Source organism: Pristiophorus japonicus, chromosome 18 (assembly GCF_044704955.1).
Source record: "Pristiophorus japonicus isolate sPriJap1 chromosome 18, sPriJap1.hap1, whole genome shotgun sequence".
Taxonomy (NCBI): domain Eukaryota; kingdom Metazoa; phylum Chordata; class Chondrichthyes; family Pristiophoridae; genus Pristiophorus; species Pristiophorus japonicus.
In genome coordinates this window covers 50,693,326-50,716,364 of record NC_091994.1, presented here as the reverse complement: position 1 = coordinate 50,716,364, position 23,039 = coordinate 50,693,326, and the positions used below count along the sequence as shown (strand labels likewise).

Genomic DNA, 23,039 nt, shown 5'->3' with positions numbered 1-23,039 from the left:
ACAGCTGCTGAAAATGGCCACAAAGCTAACACACCTGGGGGCTGGAAATTGGTGGTGGTGCACTTACCTTCTGTGCAATGCCATCCTGGTGGTATTGGTGACCTCGGAGGAGAGGTTCCTGTCCAGATGTGGCATTGGAACTGCACACGACCTCTGGTAAATGAGGCTATGGCCCTCACAAGTAATTGTGGCTAATTAAAAGGGCTGTGAATTAAAGGGGCAATGCACGCAGAACTAATACAAATTAACATGCAGTGAGACAATGCAGTTTGCAGCGCTTGCTGCCTTTCAAGAAAAAAATAACATTAAAAAGAGAAGTCCCAAATGTGAATATACAGCTCTTAAAGGTGAATTCCCTTCCTAGCCTCAAAATATTGGAAAAAGCCTCAGCACCAACACAAATGGTTCAGCAAGGTAGAGAAGGGGTGCCCAGGGCCTCGCACGCAGCACTCTAGCTTTGTGCAGGGGTCAGCATTGCAAGACAGGCCCTCTACCCACTGGGGCCAGGAGGCCCTCCAGAAAGAATAATGTGGGAGTACATCACTGAGGCCGTCACTGCCAGCAGTGTCGCCCCCATCACCTGGCTCCAGTGCCCAAAGAAGCTTCATGACCTCAGACCACTGGTCAAGGTCAGTGAATGCATCTTCAAAAGCTGTCTCCTACCCACTGCACCACAAGCCTCACACACTGCTCAATGCACAACCTCCACCCCCAATCACTCACCAACCAATAATATGCACCAAACATGTGGCACATCTCCCATTCCTAGTCTCACCTCTTCCCTCGGAGGAGACGGTGCAGGCCATTCTTGGCAGGGGCTTTGCTGAGCCCTTGGCCAGAGGCGGGGCTGAAAGGATAAAAGATGCTGGTATCCTCATACACTATTCTCCTTCTGGCATGCACCTCGTGCTTTCCCATCCTCCCATCACCATAACTCCGCCCTTGAGCCTTCCTCATTTCACACAACCAAGAAATGCAGCCTGCCTAGCCTGTGGGTGACTAAGAAGAGAGAGAGGAAAGTGAAGAAGAAGAGGATTGATTTGGCACACCCAGCCACCAGCTCCTCAAGGCCTACCCACAAGGCCATTTGTCGTGTCCCCCACTGAAAGTCAGCAGCTGATTGACGTCACCACGCCGCCATATTTTTCTGCCGAGCGCTACTGTCAGCGCAAAGGTAGGACGAAAATGGCAACCGCTACAGAACCTACCATAAGAGCTGGCAACAGAGTGGCAGGCCATTTCATGCCGCCAAGGAGTGGCTGGTGCTGAGGGGATGAATTTCTAGCCCTCTTTCTCGATAGCCCTTGACCATTTCAATTTGCTGCCCCCCGCCCCCCGCCCCCATTGCCCGTCCCGTCTGACTTGCCTTCTCTTACACCTCCCACTCTGACTCCTCCAGTTATTTATCCTCACAAACTGTCCTCCTTTCCATTGCTCCCTTCTCAATCTGTTTCCCTTTGGCTTCCCCTGTATACCTCCCTCCAGTCTGAAAAACAGCCGTTCATCACTACTCTCTGCTTTCTCTCCCTTAGCCAATTTTGTATTCTTGCTGCCTCTGTCCCTCTAATCCCTTGGGCTTTAATTTTGCTAACCCATCTATTATGCAGTACTTTGTCAACCGCCTTTTGAAAGTCCATATACACAACATCCACCACACTAACCTCATCAACCCTTTCCGTTACTTCATCTAAGAACTCGTTCAAGTTAGTCAAACACGATTTGTCTTTAAACTTTCATTTATTAACCCATTTTTTTCTAATTGCCAATAAATTCCTGTCTCTAACACTTGCCCCACCACCGACGATAGGTTGACTGGCCTGTAGTTGCAGGGTTTATCCCTCTTCCCCTTTTTAAATGGGGGTGTAACATTTGCAAACCTCCAGTCGTCTGGCATCAACCCCATATCGAAGGAGGATTGGAAGATTGTGGCCAGAGCCTCTGCAATTTCCCCTGTTGCTTCCCTCAGTAATCTCGGATGCATCCCATCTGAACCGACTACATCGTCCCTCTCCACTGTTATCATCATTTCTTTCTGCCAGAGCCTCTGCAATTTCCCCTGTTGCTTCCCTCAGTAATCTCGGATGCATCCCATCTGAACCGACTACATCGTCCCTCTCCACTGTTATCATCATTTCTTTCTGCCACTCCTCTCCTTGAAAAAGGACAAGGAACAAGCAAGCATAAAAATTAACCATTCTAAACCTGATGATATTATGATCACTGTTCCCCAAATGCTCCCCCACTGAAACATGCTCCACTTGCCCCACTTCATTCCCCAGAGCGGGATTCCACACTGCTTCCTTCCTCATTGGGCTGGAAACACACTGATCAAGGATGGTCTCTTCTACACATTTCAGGAACCTCTCCCTCTTTGTGCTTTACACTGTTACTATCCCAGTCTATATTAGGATAATTGAAGATCCCGTTATCTGTAGCTCTTACATCTTTCTGTAATTTGCCTGCAAATTTGCTCCTCTATCTCCTTCCTGCTATTTTGTGGCCTCTAGCATACCCAGTAGTGTAACAGCTCCTCTATTGTTCCGCAATTCTAACCAAATAGATTCTTGTGGTGACCCTGCACCTTACTACAAATTCACACGAGGCATGTACTGCAGACACAGTCACTCTGTGACCTTAACCTTTATTCCCAGGACCAAGGAGTGCTGACCCTGGGTGGGACCTCCCCTTTTATATCTGGAAACCCAGGTGAGGAGTGTCTCCCACAAGTTCACCCCCTGTGGTCAGGGTGTGTATATCTAGGGTATAAGTACAGTGTACAGGAGTTGCATGAAGGTTACAGTTACATGAAGATTACCGTTGCATGATGGTTACATACATGACAATTCTCTCTTTCACCCCACAACTACATCATCCCTCTCCACTGTTATCATCGTTTCTTTGATCAATACTACCACTGCTCTCCTTTTTATCCTTCCCTATTATTTCTTGAATACCTTGTAGCCAGGAATATTAAATTCCCAATCCTCCCTTTCTTTGAGCCAGGTCTCTGTTATTGCCATTATATCATAGTCCCATGTGGCAGCATTCGCCTGCATCTCGCCAACTTTACTTACCATACCGAACATATTTTTGCACATTTACGCACATGTACTCTAAACCCATCTTAGAGTGCCTCACAATGACCCCCCTGTCTGATCCCTCCTATTTCTGAACTATTCTTTACTCTAGTGCTAATTGTCTCTCCCAGTTAGCTATGCATCTTGTGTTTCTCCTATCTAATGTTTCATGCTGCTGCCCATCCACTGCCAAATATGTTTGAGCGCTCCGCCACAGCACCAGCTAACCTTCCTGCGAGGATGTTGTTCCCAGTCCTGTTGAGGTGAAACCCATCCACCTTGAAGAGGTCCCTCCTGCCCCAGAATTGGTCCCAACGCCCCAGGAATCCGAAGCCCTCCCTCCTGCGCCATTTCTCCAGCCACGCATTAACCTGTCTTACCCTACTGCCCCTATACTCACCAGCACGTGGCACTGGGAGCAAGCCAGACATTCCTACCTTTGAGATCCTACTCTTTAATTTCATCCTGAGCTCCTGAAACCTCTTCCTGCTGGGCCACAACTCTTTTCCTTCCTGTGTCATTGAATCACATGTGGACCATGACTTCTGGCTGTTCCCCCTCCCCCCTCACTATGTTCTGCACCTTCTCAATGATGTCCTTTACCCTGGCACCAGGGAGGCAACACATCATGTGAGACTCAGATCAGTGGTTGCAGAAACGCCTGATAATCCCCCTAACTATCGAATTCCCTATGGCCACAGCACTTCTACACGTCGCTGGCACCATGCGCCCCCCCCCCCCGAGTCATTTGCCCCTCAGTGGGGTGGGTGCGCTCTTGACATCATTCCCCCAAGGGGCCATCACCCTCACCGGTGTCAGCACTGAAAACCGGTTTGAGAGTGCCACAGTCCCGGAGGACTCCTGCTCCGTCGGTGGCCACCCAATTACTGAACTCTGCGTAGCTGCGGGATGACCAGCTCCAGGGGATTACCTGCCTCCCGCCTGCCCTGCAGTGACTCCAGCCACTCCTCACACTCAGGAACCCTGAGCTTGAGCAACTGGAGGCACTTCCAGCACACAGGGTTATCCAGGACACGTGAAGCCTCCCGATGTTCCCACATGGCACAGGAATTGTGGGCAACGGATCTCAGCTATCCCATCATACAGCTTTAAATGCAATTAATTACTCTGATTATTTATATATTTGCTGTTTCCCCTGGGCTTAAATGACTTAGCACCACCCTCCCCCACTCTCACTCCCTTCCCCCTCTCAGCCCCTTCCCCCTCTCACCCCCTTCCCCCTCTCACCCCTTCTCACTCTCACCCCTTCCCACTCTGCACCCCCTTCCCACTCTCACCCCTTCCCCCTCTCACCCCCTTCCCACTCTCAGCCCCTTCCCCCTCTCAGCCCCTTCCCCCTCTCACCCCCTTCCCCCTCTCACCCCCTTCCCCCTCTCACCCCTTCTCACTCTCACCCCTTCCCACTCTGCACCCCCTTCCCACTCTCACCCCTTCCCCCTCTCACCCACTTCCCACTCTCACCCCCTTCCCATCGCCACTCTGTTTTGCAGATACTCCCAGCTCGGTGCCTACAGCTCTGATGCCTTTTGTGTTGCTGTTCCTTGCTGGTTCCCCACCCATTCTGGCCCACCTCTATCACCATTTCCATCCCAACTCCCACTAGCTCTATGGCCTCTTTCCTGCTATCTTCCCACAATGCTTACCCCTACAATCCGGCTTATTGTACAAATCCTTTTGCCATTACCCCTCTCAATGTGACTGTCTTTGGCTACCCATGACGCTCACCCCGACTAATCTATCTCCCAATGGCTTCCCATGATGCTTATCTCTACTTGGCTATGCGTCTCTGCTTCTGCTGATATTACCCCCTCCAATCTGGCTTCCATTCCCACTTCCCTTCCCCCTTCCCCTTTCATCAGGTGTCAGTCTTGGCTCAGTGGTAACACTCTCAACCATGAGTCAGAGGTTGTGGAGTTAAGTCCCATTTAAGCACATAATCGAGGCTGACTTTTCAGTGCAGGATTGAGGGAGAGCAGGAGCGTGATCCCTGATATCCTGGCCAATCAACCAACATCACTAAAGCAAATTATCTGATCATTATCTCATTGTTATTTGCAGTGTGAAAATTGGCTGCTGCGTTTCCCACATTATAACAGTGTACTACACTCCAAAAGTACAGCTTGAAGCTCCCTTATCCGGAATCCTCGGGACCTGGCCTGTTCTGCATAAGGGAATTTTTCTGGACAAGGGGTGATCACGTTAAATTGGATGGTACAGGTACTGAGCAAAAGGATATCGGGGCTGTCTGGTTTGGGGCTGGGAGAGCGGCAGAGAGATCATGGGGTGGGGTGGGGTGGGGGGGGCGGGTGGATCACGGGGTCAGGCCAACGATTGCAGGGGTCGGTAGTGAGGAAGGACTTCAATTTGTTCATGTCGGAGTTCTGCGCATGCACCACCCGGTGGCCGGGAATGGTTCTGGACGAGGGGTGGTTCCGGATAAGGGAGTTCTAGATAAGGGAGGTTCAACCTGTACTTCATTGGCTGGAAAGTGATTTGTGACGTCCTCAGATCTTGAAAGGCGCTATATAAATGCAAGTTCTTTATTTCTTTATGTTAGGAGGTGGTTATTTTTTCCAATCACAGAACTGTGAAACTTGCCAGCTCGTGCGGTGAATGCTGATTCGCTGAGTTCCTTCAAGAGAGAGCAGGACCTATTTCAGCTGGGGTGCAGATCACCTCACAGAGGGAGATACTGTACAGAATTATCAGGGCTAGAGTAATCTCCTGGACGAGTTCCGATTGCCTAAGTGAATCGGAGAGGAATCTCCCAGGTTTTGTCCCTGAATTGGCCTTCATTGGTGTTTTTGCCTCTCCCAGGAGATCACATGGCTCTGGGTTGGGTGGGGAGTGTCTGTATTGTTATATATCACATCTGTGTGGGACAGGTGGGCTGGAGCAGTCGGTCTTTTCCTATCCTTCATAGTTCGGAACAGGATTAGGATTTTGCTGCAGCTAAAACATAGAGGACACGTTCTCCCTTCTCTGGTTCTCGGTATTCCCATGTCTTGAGTATCACTCAGCTGCAGTCTGGAAGTTAATATTGGAGATATTAGCGGTATTAGTAGGCAAACACTTTGGGGGAGAAATTGGCCTCCTTTGCGCTTCCCATTAGCGCCTCCGGGGGCGATAGCAGGGCGTTACTGGCTCTCCTGCCGGGCACAGCTGGAGTATCGACGCCCGCGAGCTTGCCTAACCCCTAACGCCGCGATCTCCTGTGCCCCGGTGATCGTGACATCATCGGGTGTGCAGCGCCCCGGTGCAAACTCCAGCATCACCGGACGTCGACACCAGCAACTGCACGAGGCGTGGTGAGGTGTGCCGGCTGCTTGGGAGCGGTAATTAAAGGGATTGCCGATGAGAATAGAATCACAGAATCCAAGAAATTTACAGCACCGAAGGAGGCCATTTCGGCCCATCGTGTCCGCGCTGGCCGACAAAGAGCTATCTAGCCGAATCCCACTTTCCAGCTCTTGGTCCGTAGCCCTGCAGGTTACGGCACTTCAAGTGCACATCCAAGTACTTTTTAAATGTGGTGAGGGTTTCTGCCTCTACCACCCTTTCAGGCAGTGAGTTCCAGACCCCCACCACCTACTGGGTGAAGAAATTTCCCCTCAAATCCCCTCTAAACCTTCTACCAATTACTTTAAATCTATGCCCCCTGATTGTTGACCCCTCTGCTGAGGGAAATAGGTCCTTCCTATCCACTATATCTTATAATTTTATACACCTCAATAAGGTCTCCCCTCAGCCTCCTCTGTTCCAAAGAAAACAAACCCAGCCTATCCAATCTTTCCTCATAGCTAAAATTCTCCAGTCCAGGCAACAACCTCGTAAATCTCCTCTGTAACCTCTCTCGTGCAATTACATCTTTCCTGTAATGTGGTGACCAGAACTGCACGCAGTACTCCAGCTGTAGCCTAATTAGTGTTTGAAACAGTTCAAGCATAACCTGCCTGCTCTTGTATTCTATGCTTCGGCTAATAAAGGCAAATATTCTTTTAGGAAGAGGAACATTTTTATACAGCCCTCAGGTCATGTTTTTCAAATGTTCAATGCCACGATTGATCAGCCCAGCACTCTGTCAAAGTGCTTGGCTTGATGTTCGGTGATAAGAACATATGAAATAGGAGCAGGAGTAGGCCCCCTGGCCTCTCGAGCCTGTTCCACCATTTAATAAGATCATGGCTGATCTGATCATGGACTCAGCTCCACTGCCTTGCCCGTTCCCCATAACCCTTTATTCCCTTATCTCTCAAAAATCTGTCTATCTCCGCCTTAAATATTTTCAATGACCCAGCCCCCACAGTTTTCTTGGGCAGAGAATTCCACAGATTTACAAGCCTCTGAGAGAAGAAATTCCTCCTCATCTCAGTTTTAAATGGGCGGCCCCTTATTCTAAGACTATGTCCCCTAGTTTTAGTTTCCCCTATGAGTGGAAATATCCTCTCTGCATCCACCTTGTCCAGCCCCATCATTATCTTATATACTTCGATAAGATCGCCCCTCATTCTTCTGAACTCCAATGTGTATCGGCCCAACCTACTCAACCTATCTTCATAAGTCAACCCCCTCATCTCTAGAATCAACCTAGTGAACTTTCCCTGAACAGCCTCCAATGCAAATATATCCTTCCTTAAATACGGAGACCAAAACTGTATGCAGTACTCCAAGTGTGGCATCACCAATACCCTGTACAGTTGTAGCAGGACTTCTCTGCTTTTATACTCTATCCCCCTTGCAATAAAGGCCAACATTCCATTTGCCTTCCTGATTACTTGCTGTACCTGCATACTAACTTTTTGTGTTTCATGCACAAGAACCCCCAGGTCCTTCTGTACTGCAGCACTTTGCAATTTATCTCCATTTAAATTATAATTTACTTTTCTATTTTTTCTGCCAAAGTGGATAACCTCACATTTTTCCACATTATATTCCATCTGCCAAATTTTTGCTCACTCACTTAGTCTGTCTATATCCCTTTGCAGATTTTTTGTGTCCTCACAATTTGCTTTCTCACCCATCTTTGCAGCATCAGCAAACTTGGCTACATTACACTCGGTCCCTTCATCCAAGATAGATTGTAAATAGTTGAGGCCCCAGCACCGATCCCTGCGGCATCCTACTAGTCACTGTTTGCCAACCGTAAAATAACCCATTTATCCCGACTCTCTGTTTTCTGTTAGTTAACCAATCCTCTATCCATGCTAATATCTTACCCCCAACCGCGCAGGTGGTGCCAGTGAGCAGGGGATTCGAGATCTTGCGGAGCCCGCAGCAATGGCCCTTCCCTTTCAGGAAGGGGAGGAGCCTGTGATCCCAGCAGAGCTGCACGGGACATTGTTCAGCCACTAACGCCCCTCTTGCCTGGTTTGGCGCTCCCAAGGAAGTGGCAGTGGTTGATTTAGTGCTCCTCTTCCCTCCTGGAGCGCTTAACCGGAAGATCGCGTCCGCTAGAATCGGGCAGCGCCAGCCATTACGTTTGCTCTCCCGCAAAAGTCACCACCCAAAATGGGACGCTATGCAATTTCTAGCCCTGTTTGAATGAAGTCCCAGTATTCTAGTGCAGAGGTTAGCCCAATTACAATAATCCTCCATCACCATTGGCCAATGTCATACGGAGCTGCCTGTGAATATCACTAGTGGTCATTACTGGGATTTTGAGGCCAATATCTGCAGACTCACAATAATCTTCCAGTTTCCATTATCCACTGGGGAGGAAGTGGTTAATGGGGGCTCCAAGTGTGTTAAAAAATCCACAAATGTATTTTTACAGATCGGTGGAATTTTAATGATTTGCATTCATTCTGATTGTTGCAGTGAAATCTTTTGAAAAAATGAAGTTCAGTGAACATCAACCAAATGTTACATCATTTCTTTTGGAACAGTCGGCATATAAAGCAGTGTATGAGAAAAACATATGTAAAAGTGGGAAGGGGGGATGGAGGGGGAGAGGTGGAGGGGTGGTTGGGGAGGAGTGGAGGGGGAGGGGATGGAGGGGGTGGGGGAGGGGAGGGTGTGGAGGGGGAGGGAATGGAGCAGAGGGTGTGGAGGGGGAGAGTGTGGAGGGTGAGGGGTGGATGGGGAAGGGAGGAGGTGGAGAGTGAGTGGGGTGGAGGGCGAGAGTGGAGGGTGAGGGGGTGGATGGGGAAGGGTTGGAGGGGGAGTGGGCAGAGGGGATGGAGGGCGAGGGGATGGAGGGCAAGGGGTTAGAGAGTGTGGAGGATGAGGGAATGGAGGGAGGGTGTGGAGAGTGGAGGGTGAGGTGTGGCAGGCAAGGGGATGGAGGGCGAGGGGGTGAAAGGCGAGGGGTTGGAGGGGGAGGGGATGAAAGGCGAGGGGTTAGAGGGGGAGGAGAGGAGGGTCGAGGGGTTGGAGAGTGAGTGGGGTGGAGAGTTGGGAGATAGTGAGGGGAGTGTATGGCGAGTTTGGGCTGGAGGTATTAATGCTAGGAAGCTGGGATTGTCCATATTAATGTCATTTAGACTGCTATTTACTGTATTAAAAAAAAGAATTTAAAATATATACATAGTACCCAATTAAAACCGTGATGCGACATATCAGACAATATCTGGATGTGCAAAATGGCTAATTTGGACTATTTCTGATGTACAAGGAGAACTGGTAGAGTGTATTCTAATGGAAAGATGTCAATCTTATTCCAGTCTTCCGTGCTCAATCAGTCCTGGCTCCTTCCCCTTTACATGTCAACCAATAAGACATGTCCCAGATTTTGAAAAGCCCCTACTTTCCGTCTCCGTGGTCAGGGATCAGTTGGGAAGAGCTGAGTTCAGTCCATGCTGAATGTCCCAGTGCGTGTTCTACAGTATGGTCTTCAGGGTCGAAGTCTTCGAGGACTGTGACATCCTTGGCAAGGGCGCTGTTCCTCAGCGAAGAGTTTGACCGGTTGGTCGGGGGACCCCCAGCGTCCCCCGTGGGTCCTTTGCTGTTCTCGAACTGGTCTCGTTTGTTAACCGTACCGCTGCTCTCCAAGGTCAGCTGATCACTCCATTCCGGATCCTTCTCTGCCGGGGCATGGCTGTGAGGGCTGGCCAACACGTGAAGCACCCGGGACGACTCCACATCATGCAGAGACCTGGAAAATACTGCAAAGGTGATCCACGTTATAGCTTCTCGGACTCTTCAGATAGAGATGCGGACACCCTTAATTCCAGATAAAAATCTAGTTCTATTTAGGGCTCAATTTTCCCCGGTGATTTGCGCCGTTTTTTTGGAGCAGGCTGCGCTTTTCAGCTTAAGTTGAAAAACCACAGTTTCTCCGATCAATTCGCACCAGTGTAACTCAGTTAGTTACAATTTTTTTAGGGCAGTTTGTTTTCAGCCAAAGGGGGTGTAACCTGCCACCCGCGCCAATTCTGGCCATTTAGGCAAATTTGGCCTGCTGAGAATTACTCCACTTCTGCTTAGACCGGCGTATGTGGCCGCCGCAGAAAAACCTTCCGGAGAGTTAGGGAAATCGGCGCAGCAGATGCCCGGACACACTGAAAGAATTGAAAAATACATAGCGGCAACTTAACTCCAACCCCGCCTAAAGTGCTTGCCGGTCCCATTCTCAGTCCCCGGTTGTGTAGAGAGAGGGAGAGACAGAGAGGAGAGAGAGAGAGAGAGAGAGAGAGAGAGGAGAGAAGGGAGAGAGAGAGAGAGGAGAGAGGAGAGAAGGGAGAGAGAGAAAGAGAGAGAGGGGAGAGAGAGAGAGAGAGAGAAGGGGGAGAGAGAGAGAGAGAGACAGAGAGGAGAGGGAGAGAGAGGAGAGAGAGAGAGAGAGACTGGGGCAGAGAGAGAGAGAGAGAGGGGGGAGAGAGAGGAGAGAGAGAGAGAGAGAGGGGGCAGGGAGAGAGAGAGAGAGAGAGGGGAGAGAGAGAGAGGAGAGAGAGAGGGGGGGAAGAGAGAGAGTGGAGAGAGAGAGAGAGGGGGGAGAGAGAGAGAGAGGGGAGAGAGAGGAGAGAGAGAGAGACTGGGGCAGAGAGAGAGAGAGGGGGGAGAGAGGGGAGAGAGAGGGGAGAGAGAGAGAGGAGAAAGAGAGAGAGAGGAGAACGAGAGAGAGAGAGAGAGAGAGAGAGGGGGGGGGGGGAGAGAGACACAGAGAGAGAGAGAGAGAGGAGAGAGAGAGAGGAGAAAGAGAGAGAGAGAGAGAGAGAGTGTGTGTCCGGGGAATGGGACCGGACTGGAAAGCCCTTTGGGCGGGGTTGGAGGTAAGTTGCTGCTGTGTGTTTTTAAATTCTTTTAATGTGTTGCGAGCTGGCTGTATGTTTTACTTTGCAATCTCAGCTCGCATTGTGTCCCTGGTTACTATGGCAGCCCGACCTTTTTGGTGCAGATCAAGGCTCCACCCCCAAAACTATAGGTCAGGTTACGTACGCCATGCCAAAATGAAGAAATCCAACGGGGAAACTTATAATTTTTTTTTTGGCGTACTTGAGCCTCACACAATCGGGCGTAACTCTTCAATTACGCCCAAAAAATGCTTTGGGGAAAATTGAGCCCTTAGTGAGGGTCGGTAGAGTGACTGATTCCATGGGAGCCCCAACATACTATGCCATGCAATGGTGGGACACAGGTTCAACTAACCCACTTCGCCAAGTTCCCGGCCTCAACACCAACAGAGACAAGGACAAGGACTCGGGGAGTGGGAGACACTGCTCCTACCCGAAAACCTACCTCTCTGACCAAGCTTTTCATCGTCAGTCCTAATGACGCTTTATGTGGCTCAGTGTCAAATTTGGTCTGATAACGGTCCTGTGAAGCACCTTGGGACATGTTGCCATGACCACCGGACGTCTCAAAGCACTTTACAGCCAATGAAGTATTTTTGGAGTGTAGTCACTTTTGTAATGTGGGAATCGCGGCAGCCAATTTGCGCACAGCAAGCTCCCACAAATAGCAATGTGATAACGATCAGATCATCTGTTTTTATGTTATGTTGATTGAGGGATAAATATTGGCCGGGACCCCAGGGATAACTCCTCTGCTCTTCTTCCAAATAGTGCCGTGGAATCTTTTATGTCCACCTGAGAGAGCAGGTGGGGTCTCGGCTTAACGGCTCATCCGAAAGACAACACCTCTACCTCTCAGATGGATGTAAACGATCCCACGGCACTATTTGGAAGAAGAGCAGGGGAGTTATCCCCGGTGTCCCAGATATTATTTATCCCTCAATCAACATCACTAAAACAGATTATCTGGTCATTATCACATTGCTGTTTGTGAGAGCTTGCTGTGCGCAAATTGGTTGCTGCGTTTCCTACATTACAACAGTGACTACACTTCAAAAAGTATTTCATTGGCGGTAAAGCGCTTTGGGACATCCTGAGGCCGTGAAAGGTGCTATATAAATGCAAGTTCTTTCTTCTTTCTTTTTACCAATACTCCTGGGGTAATTCTAACCTAATTCGTTGAGTGGGAGACGCTCAGGATGGGGTGAAAGGCCGGGTTTACACTCCACACAATATTACTCTGCGCTGGCTTCATTCTGCCGAGGGACGGGTTAGGCTAAAACGGCCCCCGCTTTTTCAGCCGCACTGTGGAGCCTGGGCACGCTCAGTCGGCAACATGAGTGCCATTCGATCACCTTGAGGGCTGCATCCCCTCCCCCAAAGCTCCCGCTCCCAACTGGGCTTTTATTGTCCATTGTGTTGTGACTGGAGATGTCACATGCTTGGCAGTACCTGCCACAATAGCAGGGCAACTTTATAGTGATATGCCCTCTGACCTTCCATGCTTTAAAGCACGACACATCAAGCGATCGGGATAAAAAGCCAAGGGGATGAATCACGGTGAGAGTTCTGCCTGTTGCTTGTCACCGGAGTCTGGTGTTGAAGCGTTATCCCAATCGCCCAGCGTTACGTTAGTCTTGACACCGGCACTAACCTCGTACAGGGCTGAAGTCATCTTCGTTTGCACCTGTACTGCCACTGAACGAACTGAAGCTGGGGAAAATAATCAGGCCGAAGGACAACATCAGCACCTGGAGAGAAAGAAAAGACCGAAAGTTACACAGCTCACATCAAAACTAACTGCATCTTAAAGGGACACTGCCTTAAAGAGACACTGCCTTAAAGGGCAGACAGAAGAGCCAGAATTACTAGGTGCCATTTTCTTTTCTCCTAGTGCTTCCTAAAGATGCTTGGCACGGGGTGGGGGCAGGGCAGCTCAGTGTCATGATGCTGTCAGCTCACTGGTACTGCGATGTTGTCCAATGGAAATTGCTGAGTAACTAGAGGTGTGGCTACAGCGACACCATTTTAGTCGCGTGCGCTAATCTTAGCAGAAAACACCTCAGCCACAATACAGGTAAATGTACTTCACAAGTGTGTCGAGTTACTTAACATAGACCTGCCATAGTTCAGTAACCCAGCCACTGCGATCAGTCAAGCCGGCACACTCTCTGTGGGCGAAATTGGTCATGGGCTGGGGCCACTCAACCGGTGGGGTCAGATTATACGACAGGCCTGATTTTCAGTCTATCGAAGGCAATGGAAGTGAATATGGGACTGGGGGTATAATGGGCACCCAATGCGATTCTGCCTGTGCCACCGCCCATGGCCAATTTCACCCGCTCTCCATTTTACTAACAAACGCACCGAAAGGTTAAAGTTCACATGCACAGGCTGCGCGAATACGAGCACTAAGATAACTTGCCCAACCACACACCATGATGCAGGTGCTGGTCTGTGCAGTCTTGCCCGTCGACCGCATGACGAGGACTTGGAGTTTTCTCAGTTGCTGCAGTAATGTTCTGTAGGGAGGAAGCACTGGTTAGAATACTTGGTTCATTTGTTCCAGACAATAACTTGTCAGACAATAGACTATCTGGGAACATGCCATACCACCCAGAGAGACACGGAGCAGCCCCATCAACCCACTGGACCACCCGGGGACAAAGGTTCACTCTCGTCCAGACCAGGGATCAGGAATGCAACGCTTCTCCAGTCTACTGGACCACCAGCGGACAGAAGGCATATTCCCAGCCCCACACAACACAGATGCCTCCATCTCTTGTCAACATTGCGAAGATCAGGCTTTTAATTTTTTTTCCTGCAGCAGTATTTATCTAAACATCTCCTCCACCCCAGTACCCCACAGCACCTGTTATACTTTTCATCAGCTGAAGATCATATCCTGTCGGTGCTGACGCCACAAACCAACCCATCACGGAAGCTGGGAATGTCTGCTGAGGCAGTGAGACTGGTACATGGCTATAACCAGCAAAAGGTCCAGGGAGAGTGAGACTGTACATGGTTATAACCAGGGAATGGTCTAGGGAGAGTGAGACAGGAACATTAGATGAAATAAACATACTGAGAGAGGAGGTATTAAGGAGTTTAGCAGCTTTGAAAGTAGCTAAGTCCCCAGGCTCGGCTGAAATGTATCCCAGGCTGTTAAACGAAGCAAAAGAGGAAATAGCAGAGGCTCTGACCATCATTTTCCAATCCTCTCTGGCTTCAAGTGTGGTGTCAGAGGACTGGAGGACTGCTAATGTGGTACCTTTGTTTAAGAAGGGAGAAAGGGATAGACTGAGTTAGGCCAATCAGCCTAACCTCAGTTGTGGGAAAATTATTGGAAAAAGTCCTGAAGGACAGGATAAATCTACATTTAGAAAGACACAGATTAATCAAGGACAGTTCGCATGGATTTGTTAAGGGAAAGTCGTGTCTGACTAACTTGATAGAATTTTTCGAGGAGGTAACCAGGGAGGTCGATGAGGGCAGTGCGTATGATGTAGTGTATATGGATTTTAGCAAAGCTTTCAATATGGACCCACATGGCAGACTGATCACGAAAGTAAAAGCCCATGGGATCCAGGGCAAAGTGGCAAGTTGGATCCAAAATTGACTCAGAGGCAGGAAGAAAAGGGTAATGGTTGATGGGTGTTTTTGTGACTAGAAGGATGTTTCCAGTGGGGTTCTGCAGGACTCAGTACTAGGTCCCTTGCTTTTTGTGATATATATCAATGATCGAGACTTGAATATAGGGGGTATAATTAAGAAGTTTGCAGATGATACAAAAATCAGCTGTGTGGTTGATAATGAAGAAGAAAGCTGCGGACTGCAGGAGGATATCGATCAATTGGTCAGATGGGCAGAACAGTGGCAAATGGAATTTAATCCAGAGAAGTGTGAGGTAATGCATTTGGGGAGGGCTAACAAGGAAAGGGAATACACATTAAATGGTAGGACATTGAGAAGTGTAGAGGAACAAAGGGACCTTGGAGTACAGGTCCACAGATTCCTGAAGGTAGCAGGCCAGGTCGATAAGGTGGTTAAGAAGGCACACGGAATGCTTGCCTTTATTAGCCGAGGCATAGAATATAAGAGCAGGGGGGTTATGCTTGAACTGTATAAAACACTGGTTAGGCCACAGCTGGAGTACTGCATACAGTTCTGGTCACCACATTACAGGAAGGATGTGATTGCAGTGGAGAGGGTACAGAGGAGATTTACGAGGATGTTTCCGGGAGTGGAGAATTTTAGCTATGAGGACAGATTGGATAGGCTGGGTTTGTTTTCCTTAGAACAGAGGAGGCTGAGGGGAGACCTCATTGAGGTGCAGAAAATTATGAGGGGCCTAGATATAGTGGATAGAAAGGGCTTATTTCCCTTAGCAGAGGGGTCAACAACCACGGGGCATAAATTTAAAGTAATTGGTAGAAGCTTTAGAGGGGATTTGAGGGGAAATTTCTTCACCCAAAGGGTGGTCGGGGGGTCTGGAACTCACTGCTGAAAAGGGTGGTAGAGGCAGAAACCCTCACCACATTTAAAAAGTACTTGGATGTGCACTTGAAGTGCCGTAACCTACAGAGCTACGGACCTAGAGCTGGAAAGTGAGATTAGGCTGGATAGCCTCTTGTTGGCCGGCACGGACACGATGGGCCGAAATGACCTCCTTCCGTGCTGTAAACTTCTATGATTCTATGATTCCATGACTATAACCAGGGAACGGTCTAGGGAGAGTGAGACAGGACCATGGCTATAATGAGGGAATGGTCATTGTTGCAAATTGCCCAGTCCCAATTCAATTTAAATATACATTACTTCATCACCTCACCCCAATAACTCTGTGCCTTTGACATTAACTGCAAGCTTTAAATTCTCGGATGGCCATGGGGCATTATCACACTTCAACCTCCCCGATCTCTCTGCAGCCTTTACCATTCACCATCCTCCTTTGTTCTACTCTTACCAATCCAGTCGCAGCCAGCAATGGCTTCTCTCTGGCCCCCACATCATTCCCTCTGTACTTCCCCAAGTATCTGTTCTTGCCTCCCTCCCCTTTCTCATCTACATGCTGCTCCTTGACGACATCATCTGCAGACATGGGGTGAGCTTCCACACGAACGCTGACGAACACCCAGGTCCACCACATCTGTCGCCCTTTCCACTGTCAGCCTGAAGCCACTGTCCTTGGTCCCCATCACAAACTCCATACCCTTTTGGTCAACCCTCCTAATATCTCCTTTGGCTCAGCATCCATTGCTGTCCGTTGAAACCCCTCTGAGGAACTTTTGGACATTTTTTCTATGCTGAAGGTGCTATATGAATGCAAGTTGTTGTTGCTTTATCTGGTACCAGTCACTAACACCGGGTGAAAATGGGTTTTAACAAGAACCGCTAACCTAGCAAGCGCGAACCTTACCAGCAATATCAGTAGAAGAGAAGATGATCTTAACTGTGATACAGTCCCACCCACATGCAACATTGAGTTGCGGTTAGAAGACCCCTTGGCTACAGAAGGTCAGTTTGGGACTGGATGGAATACCGATGGGTGGGCTGCATCTGTCGCACTGTCCCCAACGTACAGTCGGCCCAGTGCAGAGGAGACTACTTACGTATTCTGCTTCTCCAGGCGGATGACTTTTCTCTGCAGTTCATGGTTCTGGGCCGTGCAGGCAGCCATTCTAAAGGTGAAAGAGAAAGAAAGCGGTCTGAGAGAGCACTGGGTAACCTCAATATAAGAACATAAAGAACATAAGAAATAGGAGCAGGAGTAGGCCATGTAGCCCCTCGAGCCTGCTCCACCATTTAATACGATCATGGCTGATCTGATCATGGACTCGGGTCCACTTCCCTGCCCGCTCCCCATAACCCGTTATTCCCTTATCGGTTAAGAAACTATCTATCTCTGTCTTAAATGTAATCAATGTCCCAGCTTCCACAGCTCTCTGAGGCAGCGAATTCAACAGATTTACAACCCTCTGAGAAAATAAATTTCTCCTCATCTCAGTTTTAAATGGGCGGCCCTTTATTCTAAGATTATGCCCCCTAGTTCTAGTCTCCCCCATCAGTGGAAACATCCTCTCTGCATCCACCTTGTCAAGCCCCCTCATAATCTTATACGTTTCGATAAGATCACCTCTCAATCTTCTGAATTCCAATGAGTAGAGGCCCAACCTACTCAACCTTTCCTCATAAGTCAACCCCCTCATCTCCGGAATCAACCGAGTGAACCTTTTCTGAACTGCCTCCAAAACAAGTATATCCTTTCGTAAACATGGAAAGCAAAACTGCACGCAGTATTCCAGGTGTGGCCTCACCAATACCCTGTAAAACTGTAGCAAGACTTCCCTGCTTTTATACTCCATCCCCTTTGCAATAAAGGCTAAGATTCCATTGGCCTTCCTGATCACTTGCTGTACCTGCATACTGTCCTTTTGTGTTTCTTGCACCAGGATCTCCAAGTCCCGCTGTACTGCAGCACTTTGCAATCTTTCTCCATTTAAATAATAACTTGCTCTTTGATTTTTTTTCTGCCAAAGTGAATGACCTCACACTTTCCAACATTATACTCCATCTGCTAAATTTTTGCCCACTCATTTAGCCTATCTATGTCCTTTTGTAAATTTTTTGTGTCCTCATTATACATTGCTTTTCCTCCCATCTTTGTAACATCAGCAAGCTTGGCTACATTACACTCAGTCCCTTCCTCCAAGTCGTTACTATAGATTGTAAATAGTTGAGGTCCCAGCACTGATCCCTGCGGCACCCCACTAGTTACTGATTGCCAACCCGAGAACGAACCATTTATCCTGACTCTCTGTTTTCTGTTTGTTAGCCAATCTTCTATCCATGCTAATATATTACCCCCAACCCCGTGAACTTTTATCTTGTGCAGTAACCTTTTATGTGCCACCTTGTCAAATGCCTTCTGGAAGTCCAAATACACCACATCCACTGGTTCCCCTTTATCCAACCTCTTCGTTACATCCTCAAAGAATTCCAGCAAATTTGTCAAACATGACTTCCCCCCTGCATTATGCTTTTCCAAATGTCCTGCTACTGCTTCTTTAATAATGGCCTTCAACATTTTCCCAACCACAGACGTTAGGCCAACTGGTCTATAGTTTCCTGCTTTTTGTCTGTCTCCTTTTTTAAATAAAGGCGTTACATTTGCAGTTTTCCAATCTGCTGGGACCTCCCCAGAATCCAGAGAATTTTGGTAAATTACAACCAATGCATCCACAATCCCTGCTGCTACTTCTCTTAAGACCCTAGGATGCAAGCCATCAAGTCCAGGGGATTTAGCGCCTTTAGTCCCATTATCTTACTGAGTACCACCTCCTTAATGATTGTGATTATGTTAAGTTCCGCCTGGGCTGAGAGAGCAGTGGGTAACCAAAATATAACAGCCTCGCCCACTCTGGCCACCCTGTTTCCTGGGCGAGATTGGCAATTTATTGGAAGTTCTGCGGTGCAGTCCCTTTCAATAGTTGGTTGGTCAGCTTAGGTTGATCAGAGGCCAATGATGGAGTGCTTCGAGCGCAGGGGCCTGTGTTCTGAGGCCTGAGGCCTCTCATGTGCTGAACATAGGGTGAAGCAAATGGGAATGGTTTCCACTGCCAGAAGGCTGCACACCAACTGTGTACATGGCTCATCAAAGTCCCCTTTACAATGTCTTCTCCCAGAAATGTGCTGGGTGCACTCGGGAAATATCCCAATTACCCAGGGCCTGGGGCCACTGGGCACTGCCAGGGAGTGCCAGGGGGTGATTGATAAATGTTTGTTTTTCAATCTGCTGCTAAAACCCTCATCCATGGTTTTGACTATTCCAATGCTCTCCTGGCCAGCCTCAATTCTTCCACCCTCTGTAAACTTGAGCTGATCCAAAACTTGTTGCCTCTGTTCCCTCTCCCATACCACGTCCCGCTCACCCATCACCCCTGCACTCGCTGACCGACACTGATTCCGGTCTGGTAACGCCCTGAATTTAAAATTCTCATCCTTGTGTTCAAATCCCTCCATAACCTCACCCCTCCCTATCTCTGCAACTTCCTTCAGCCCCACAACCCTCTGCGATCTCTGCGTTCCTTCAATTCTGGCGTCTTGGGCATCCCCGAGTTCCTTCGCCCCACCAATGGTGGCCGTGCCTTCAGCTGCCTGGGCCCTAAGCCTCTCTGCCTCTCCCTCCTCCTTAAATCCACATCTTTGACCAAGCTTCTGGTCACCTGTCCTAATATCTCCTTATGTGACTCGGTGTCAATTTCTTTCTGATAACACGCCTGTGAAGCTCCTTGGGAGGTTTTACTACGTTAAAGATGCTATATAAATGCAAGTTGTTGGTGTTGTTGGGCCTGGCCTTCCCCTGATGCCTCCCAGCTTATGGTCAGACACATTGCTGGGCCTCAAAGAGCCATTTCACTTGGTCAGCGTCCACCCTCCCTCCTAAAACAAAGCCCCTGTGATCTGGCACGGCAAGCGATCAATTACTTGCTACTGGCCCAGGAAGTCCTCCACCCCCCCCCCCCCCACAAACGCACCACCTCCCAGCGTGCCAAACCATCTCCTTTGACCCTGGGTGGGGTCGAGGGGGTGTGGCTAACATACGGTTCGCTGCTGACTCTAACGTATTTGCTTCACGGGTTCTTTGCTTAAGAATTCATAGCAACACATTGCTCTTAAGAACTAGTTGGTTTATTAGCAAAAGGTTTAACATTCACACTACACATTATCAGTTCATCCACTAGGCTCACAACTGCATACCTCATCATGGATCCCCTGAACCCGACTGGCCGGGGTTTTATTGAGTCTTGTGAACATCACGTGACTGGCTAAGCCACTCTCAACTCAACAGCTCAACAAACCTACATACTGACAGGTGGGTACGTTACAGGCTCCATTATTGGCCTGGCAATGATTTTCTGCTGTAACCGCCTCCCTCACCTGTTTTCCAAGCCGTCGATATATTCCTTTTTCTTCTTCCGGCTCTCTTGCGCAGACTGTTTATTCCGGATCTTTCTCCTGATCTTCTTTAAAATCCGTTCTTCTTGCTAAGAGGGGGAAAGAACTTAACTCATCAGAGAGAGGGAGAGAAAGAGAAAGAGAGGGAGAGGGAGAGAGAGAAAGAGATGGAATGTGTATGTGAGAGAGGGGAAGAGAACGAAAGAGAAGGAGAAAGAGAGCGAGAAAGAGTGTGTGTGAGAGAGAGGGAGAAAGGGAGGGAGTATGGACTCAATTTTCCCCACAGCATTTTTTTGAGTACTTGAAAAGTTACGCCCAATTTTTGGGGCCCAAGTACGCCAAAAAAAATTCTAAGTTGGATTTCTTCATTTTGGCCTGGCGTAACCCGACCTTTAGTTTTGGTGGTGGAGCCTTGATCTGTGCCAAAAAGATCAGGCTGCCATGGTAACCAGGGACACAATGCGAGCTGAGGCTGCAAAGTGAAGCTTACAGCCAGCTCCCAACACGTTAAAAGAATCGAAAAACACATAGCAGCAACTTACCTCCAACCCCGGCCGAAGGGCTTGCCGGTCCGGTCCAATTCTCGGTCCCCACCGGTTCAATTCTCCGATCTCTCTCTCTCTGTATCTGGCCAAAGGGCTTGCTGGTGCGCTCTCCCACCCCTGGCCCAGGCCGAGTGGTCTCCCGGTCTGTTCCCCCGCCCCTAGCTCAGGCCCAAGGGTTTGCCAGTGCGCTCTCCTGCCCCTGGCTCTGGCCAAGTGGTCTCCTCCTCCCCGGTCCCAGCACCTAACTACACCCGAAAGGCTTCCCCTCACCCTCTCTCCCTCCCCACCCTCTCTCTCCCTCCCCCCACCCTCTCTCCCTCCCCCCACCCTCTCTCCCTCCCCACACCCTCTCTCCCTCCCCACACCCTCTCTCCCTCCCCACACCCTCTCTCCCTCCCCACAACCTCTCTCCCTCCCCACACCCTCTCTCCCTCCCCACACCCTCTCTCCCTCCCCCCACCCTCTCTCCCTCCCCCCACCCTCTCTCCCCCCACCCTCTCTCCCTCCCCACACCCTCTCTCCATCCCCACACCTCTCTCTCCCTCCCCCCACCCTCTCTCTCTCCCCACACCCTCTCTCCCTCCCCACCCTCTCTCTTACCTCTCTCTTACCTCTCCTACTGCTGCTGTCCGGTCATCTGCTGCACTTACCTGCGCCCATTTCTTTAACTCTCCGGAAGGTTTTTCTGCGGCGGCCACATACGCCGACCTAAAGAGAACTGGAGTAACTCTCAGCTGGCCAAACTTCCCTAACTGGCCAGAATTGGCGCGGGTGGCTGGTTACAACCTTTTGGCTGAAAAAAGCGTACCTAAAAAAATCGTAACTGAGTTACACCGGTGCAAACTGATTGGGGAAACTGTGGTTTTCAACTTAGGCCAAAAAGAGCAGCCTGCTCCAAAAAAATGCGCAAATCACCGGCGAAAATTGAGCCCATTGTGTGAGAGAGAGAGAGGGAGAAAGAGAGAGAAAGGGCGAGTATGTGTCTGAGAAAGAGAGAGAGAAAATAAAGAAAGAAAAAGAGAGAAATACAGGGAGAAAGTGAGTCTGAGAGAGAATAGAGTGTGTGCAAGAGGGAGAAATTGAGAGAGGAAGGGTGAGTATGTGTGTGAGAGATAGAGAGAGAGAGAGAGAGAGAGAAATAGGAGAGAGGGAGGGCGAGTATGTGTGATAGAGAGAGAGAAATAGGAGAGAGAGGGGGGGTGTATGTAATTGCAAAAGAGTGAGAGAAATAGAGGGAGAGAAAGACGGGGGGGTGAATTTCCTGAGCGGACACACAAAACAGGAAGCAATCCTGAGGATGAGCTGGAAATGTCTCCCAGTTTACAACGGCGCTGGAGGGTTAAAGGTCAGGCAACTGACACCTTCCGAGGGAGCAATCCAACGTGACAATGAAACCGGGGATGAAAAGGGGGTGGGGGGGGGGGGGGAAGTATTTTGTGGAACAATCCTTTCTCTCCCCAGCCCGGCTCAGTATCCGGGTAGGGACTCCGACCCAGAGACTGAGACACAATGTGTGCCTGTAACTTTGTGCCTATTTGGACAAAGGACGAGCAGGTGAGTATTGGGTGAGATAGTGGCTCTGTTTTGTCTACATCGTGTCTACAGACAGCAAGCAAAAAGCCCTTCAATAAAAAATCCCCTGCATTATTGTAAAAGTAATGGCTCCCGGCCCCAGCTACAAGAGACGGCGGGCGTTGGGCTGAGGTACAGTAGGAGTGATCGAGGCCCTGGATTTATACCAGGCTGTACTGGAGAACAACATGGATAGGATCAGAACGCCACAGCTGGGGTCCGGCCTACTCCAACTTACTGATACACACTTAGCAGAACAGACTTCAGCAAGATTGGATGAGGGAATGTGTATCCCTGTCACGGCCCCTTCAGTCTGGTTCAGCCTCAAACAGTTTCCCGTTTAATCTTAAATACCTCAATTAGATCACCCCTTAATCTTCTGCACCCAAGCGAATGTATGCACTATGTCCTCATAATTTAACCCTTGACGCCCTGGTACCATTCTGGTGAATCTGCGCGGCACACCCCTACCCCTGCCCCCCGTCCCCAAGGTCAATGTGTCCTTCCCGAGGTGCAGGGCCCAGAACTGAACGCTGTTACCCCAGCGGGGGTCTGAGCACAGCTTTATGTAACTGTAACATAACATTCCAACTTCCCTGGGATAAAGGATATTGGGGGAGAAATAGGATGCATTA

At 49.3% G+C, this 23,039-nt stretch overlaps 1 protein-coding gene across 1 annotated transcript in view; it reads right to left on the bottom strand.

Annotated features, from left to right (window-relative positions):
* Window positions 1–9,839: 9,839 nt before the first annotated feature.
* LOC139229035 (cyclic AMP-responsive element-binding protein 3-like protein 3) overlaps window positions 9,840–23,039 on the bottom strand; it is a 36,437-nt gene continuing 23,237 nt past the window's right edge. Inside the window, exons 6-10 of the mRNA XM_070860696.1 lie at window positions 20,270–20,376; window positions 16,942–17,010; window positions 13,767–13,851; window positions 12,984–13,080; window positions 9,840–10,201 (exon numbers count right to left, since the gene is read on the bottom strand). Coding sequence (XP_070716797.1) covers window positions 9,840–10,201; window positions 12,984–13,080; window positions 13,767–13,851; window positions 16,942–17,010; window positions 20,270–20,376 — 720 coding nt within the window. The remainder of the gene's footprint in view (window positions 10,202–12,983; window positions 13,081–13,766; window positions 13,852–16,941; window positions 17,011–20,269; window positions 20,377–23,039) is intronic.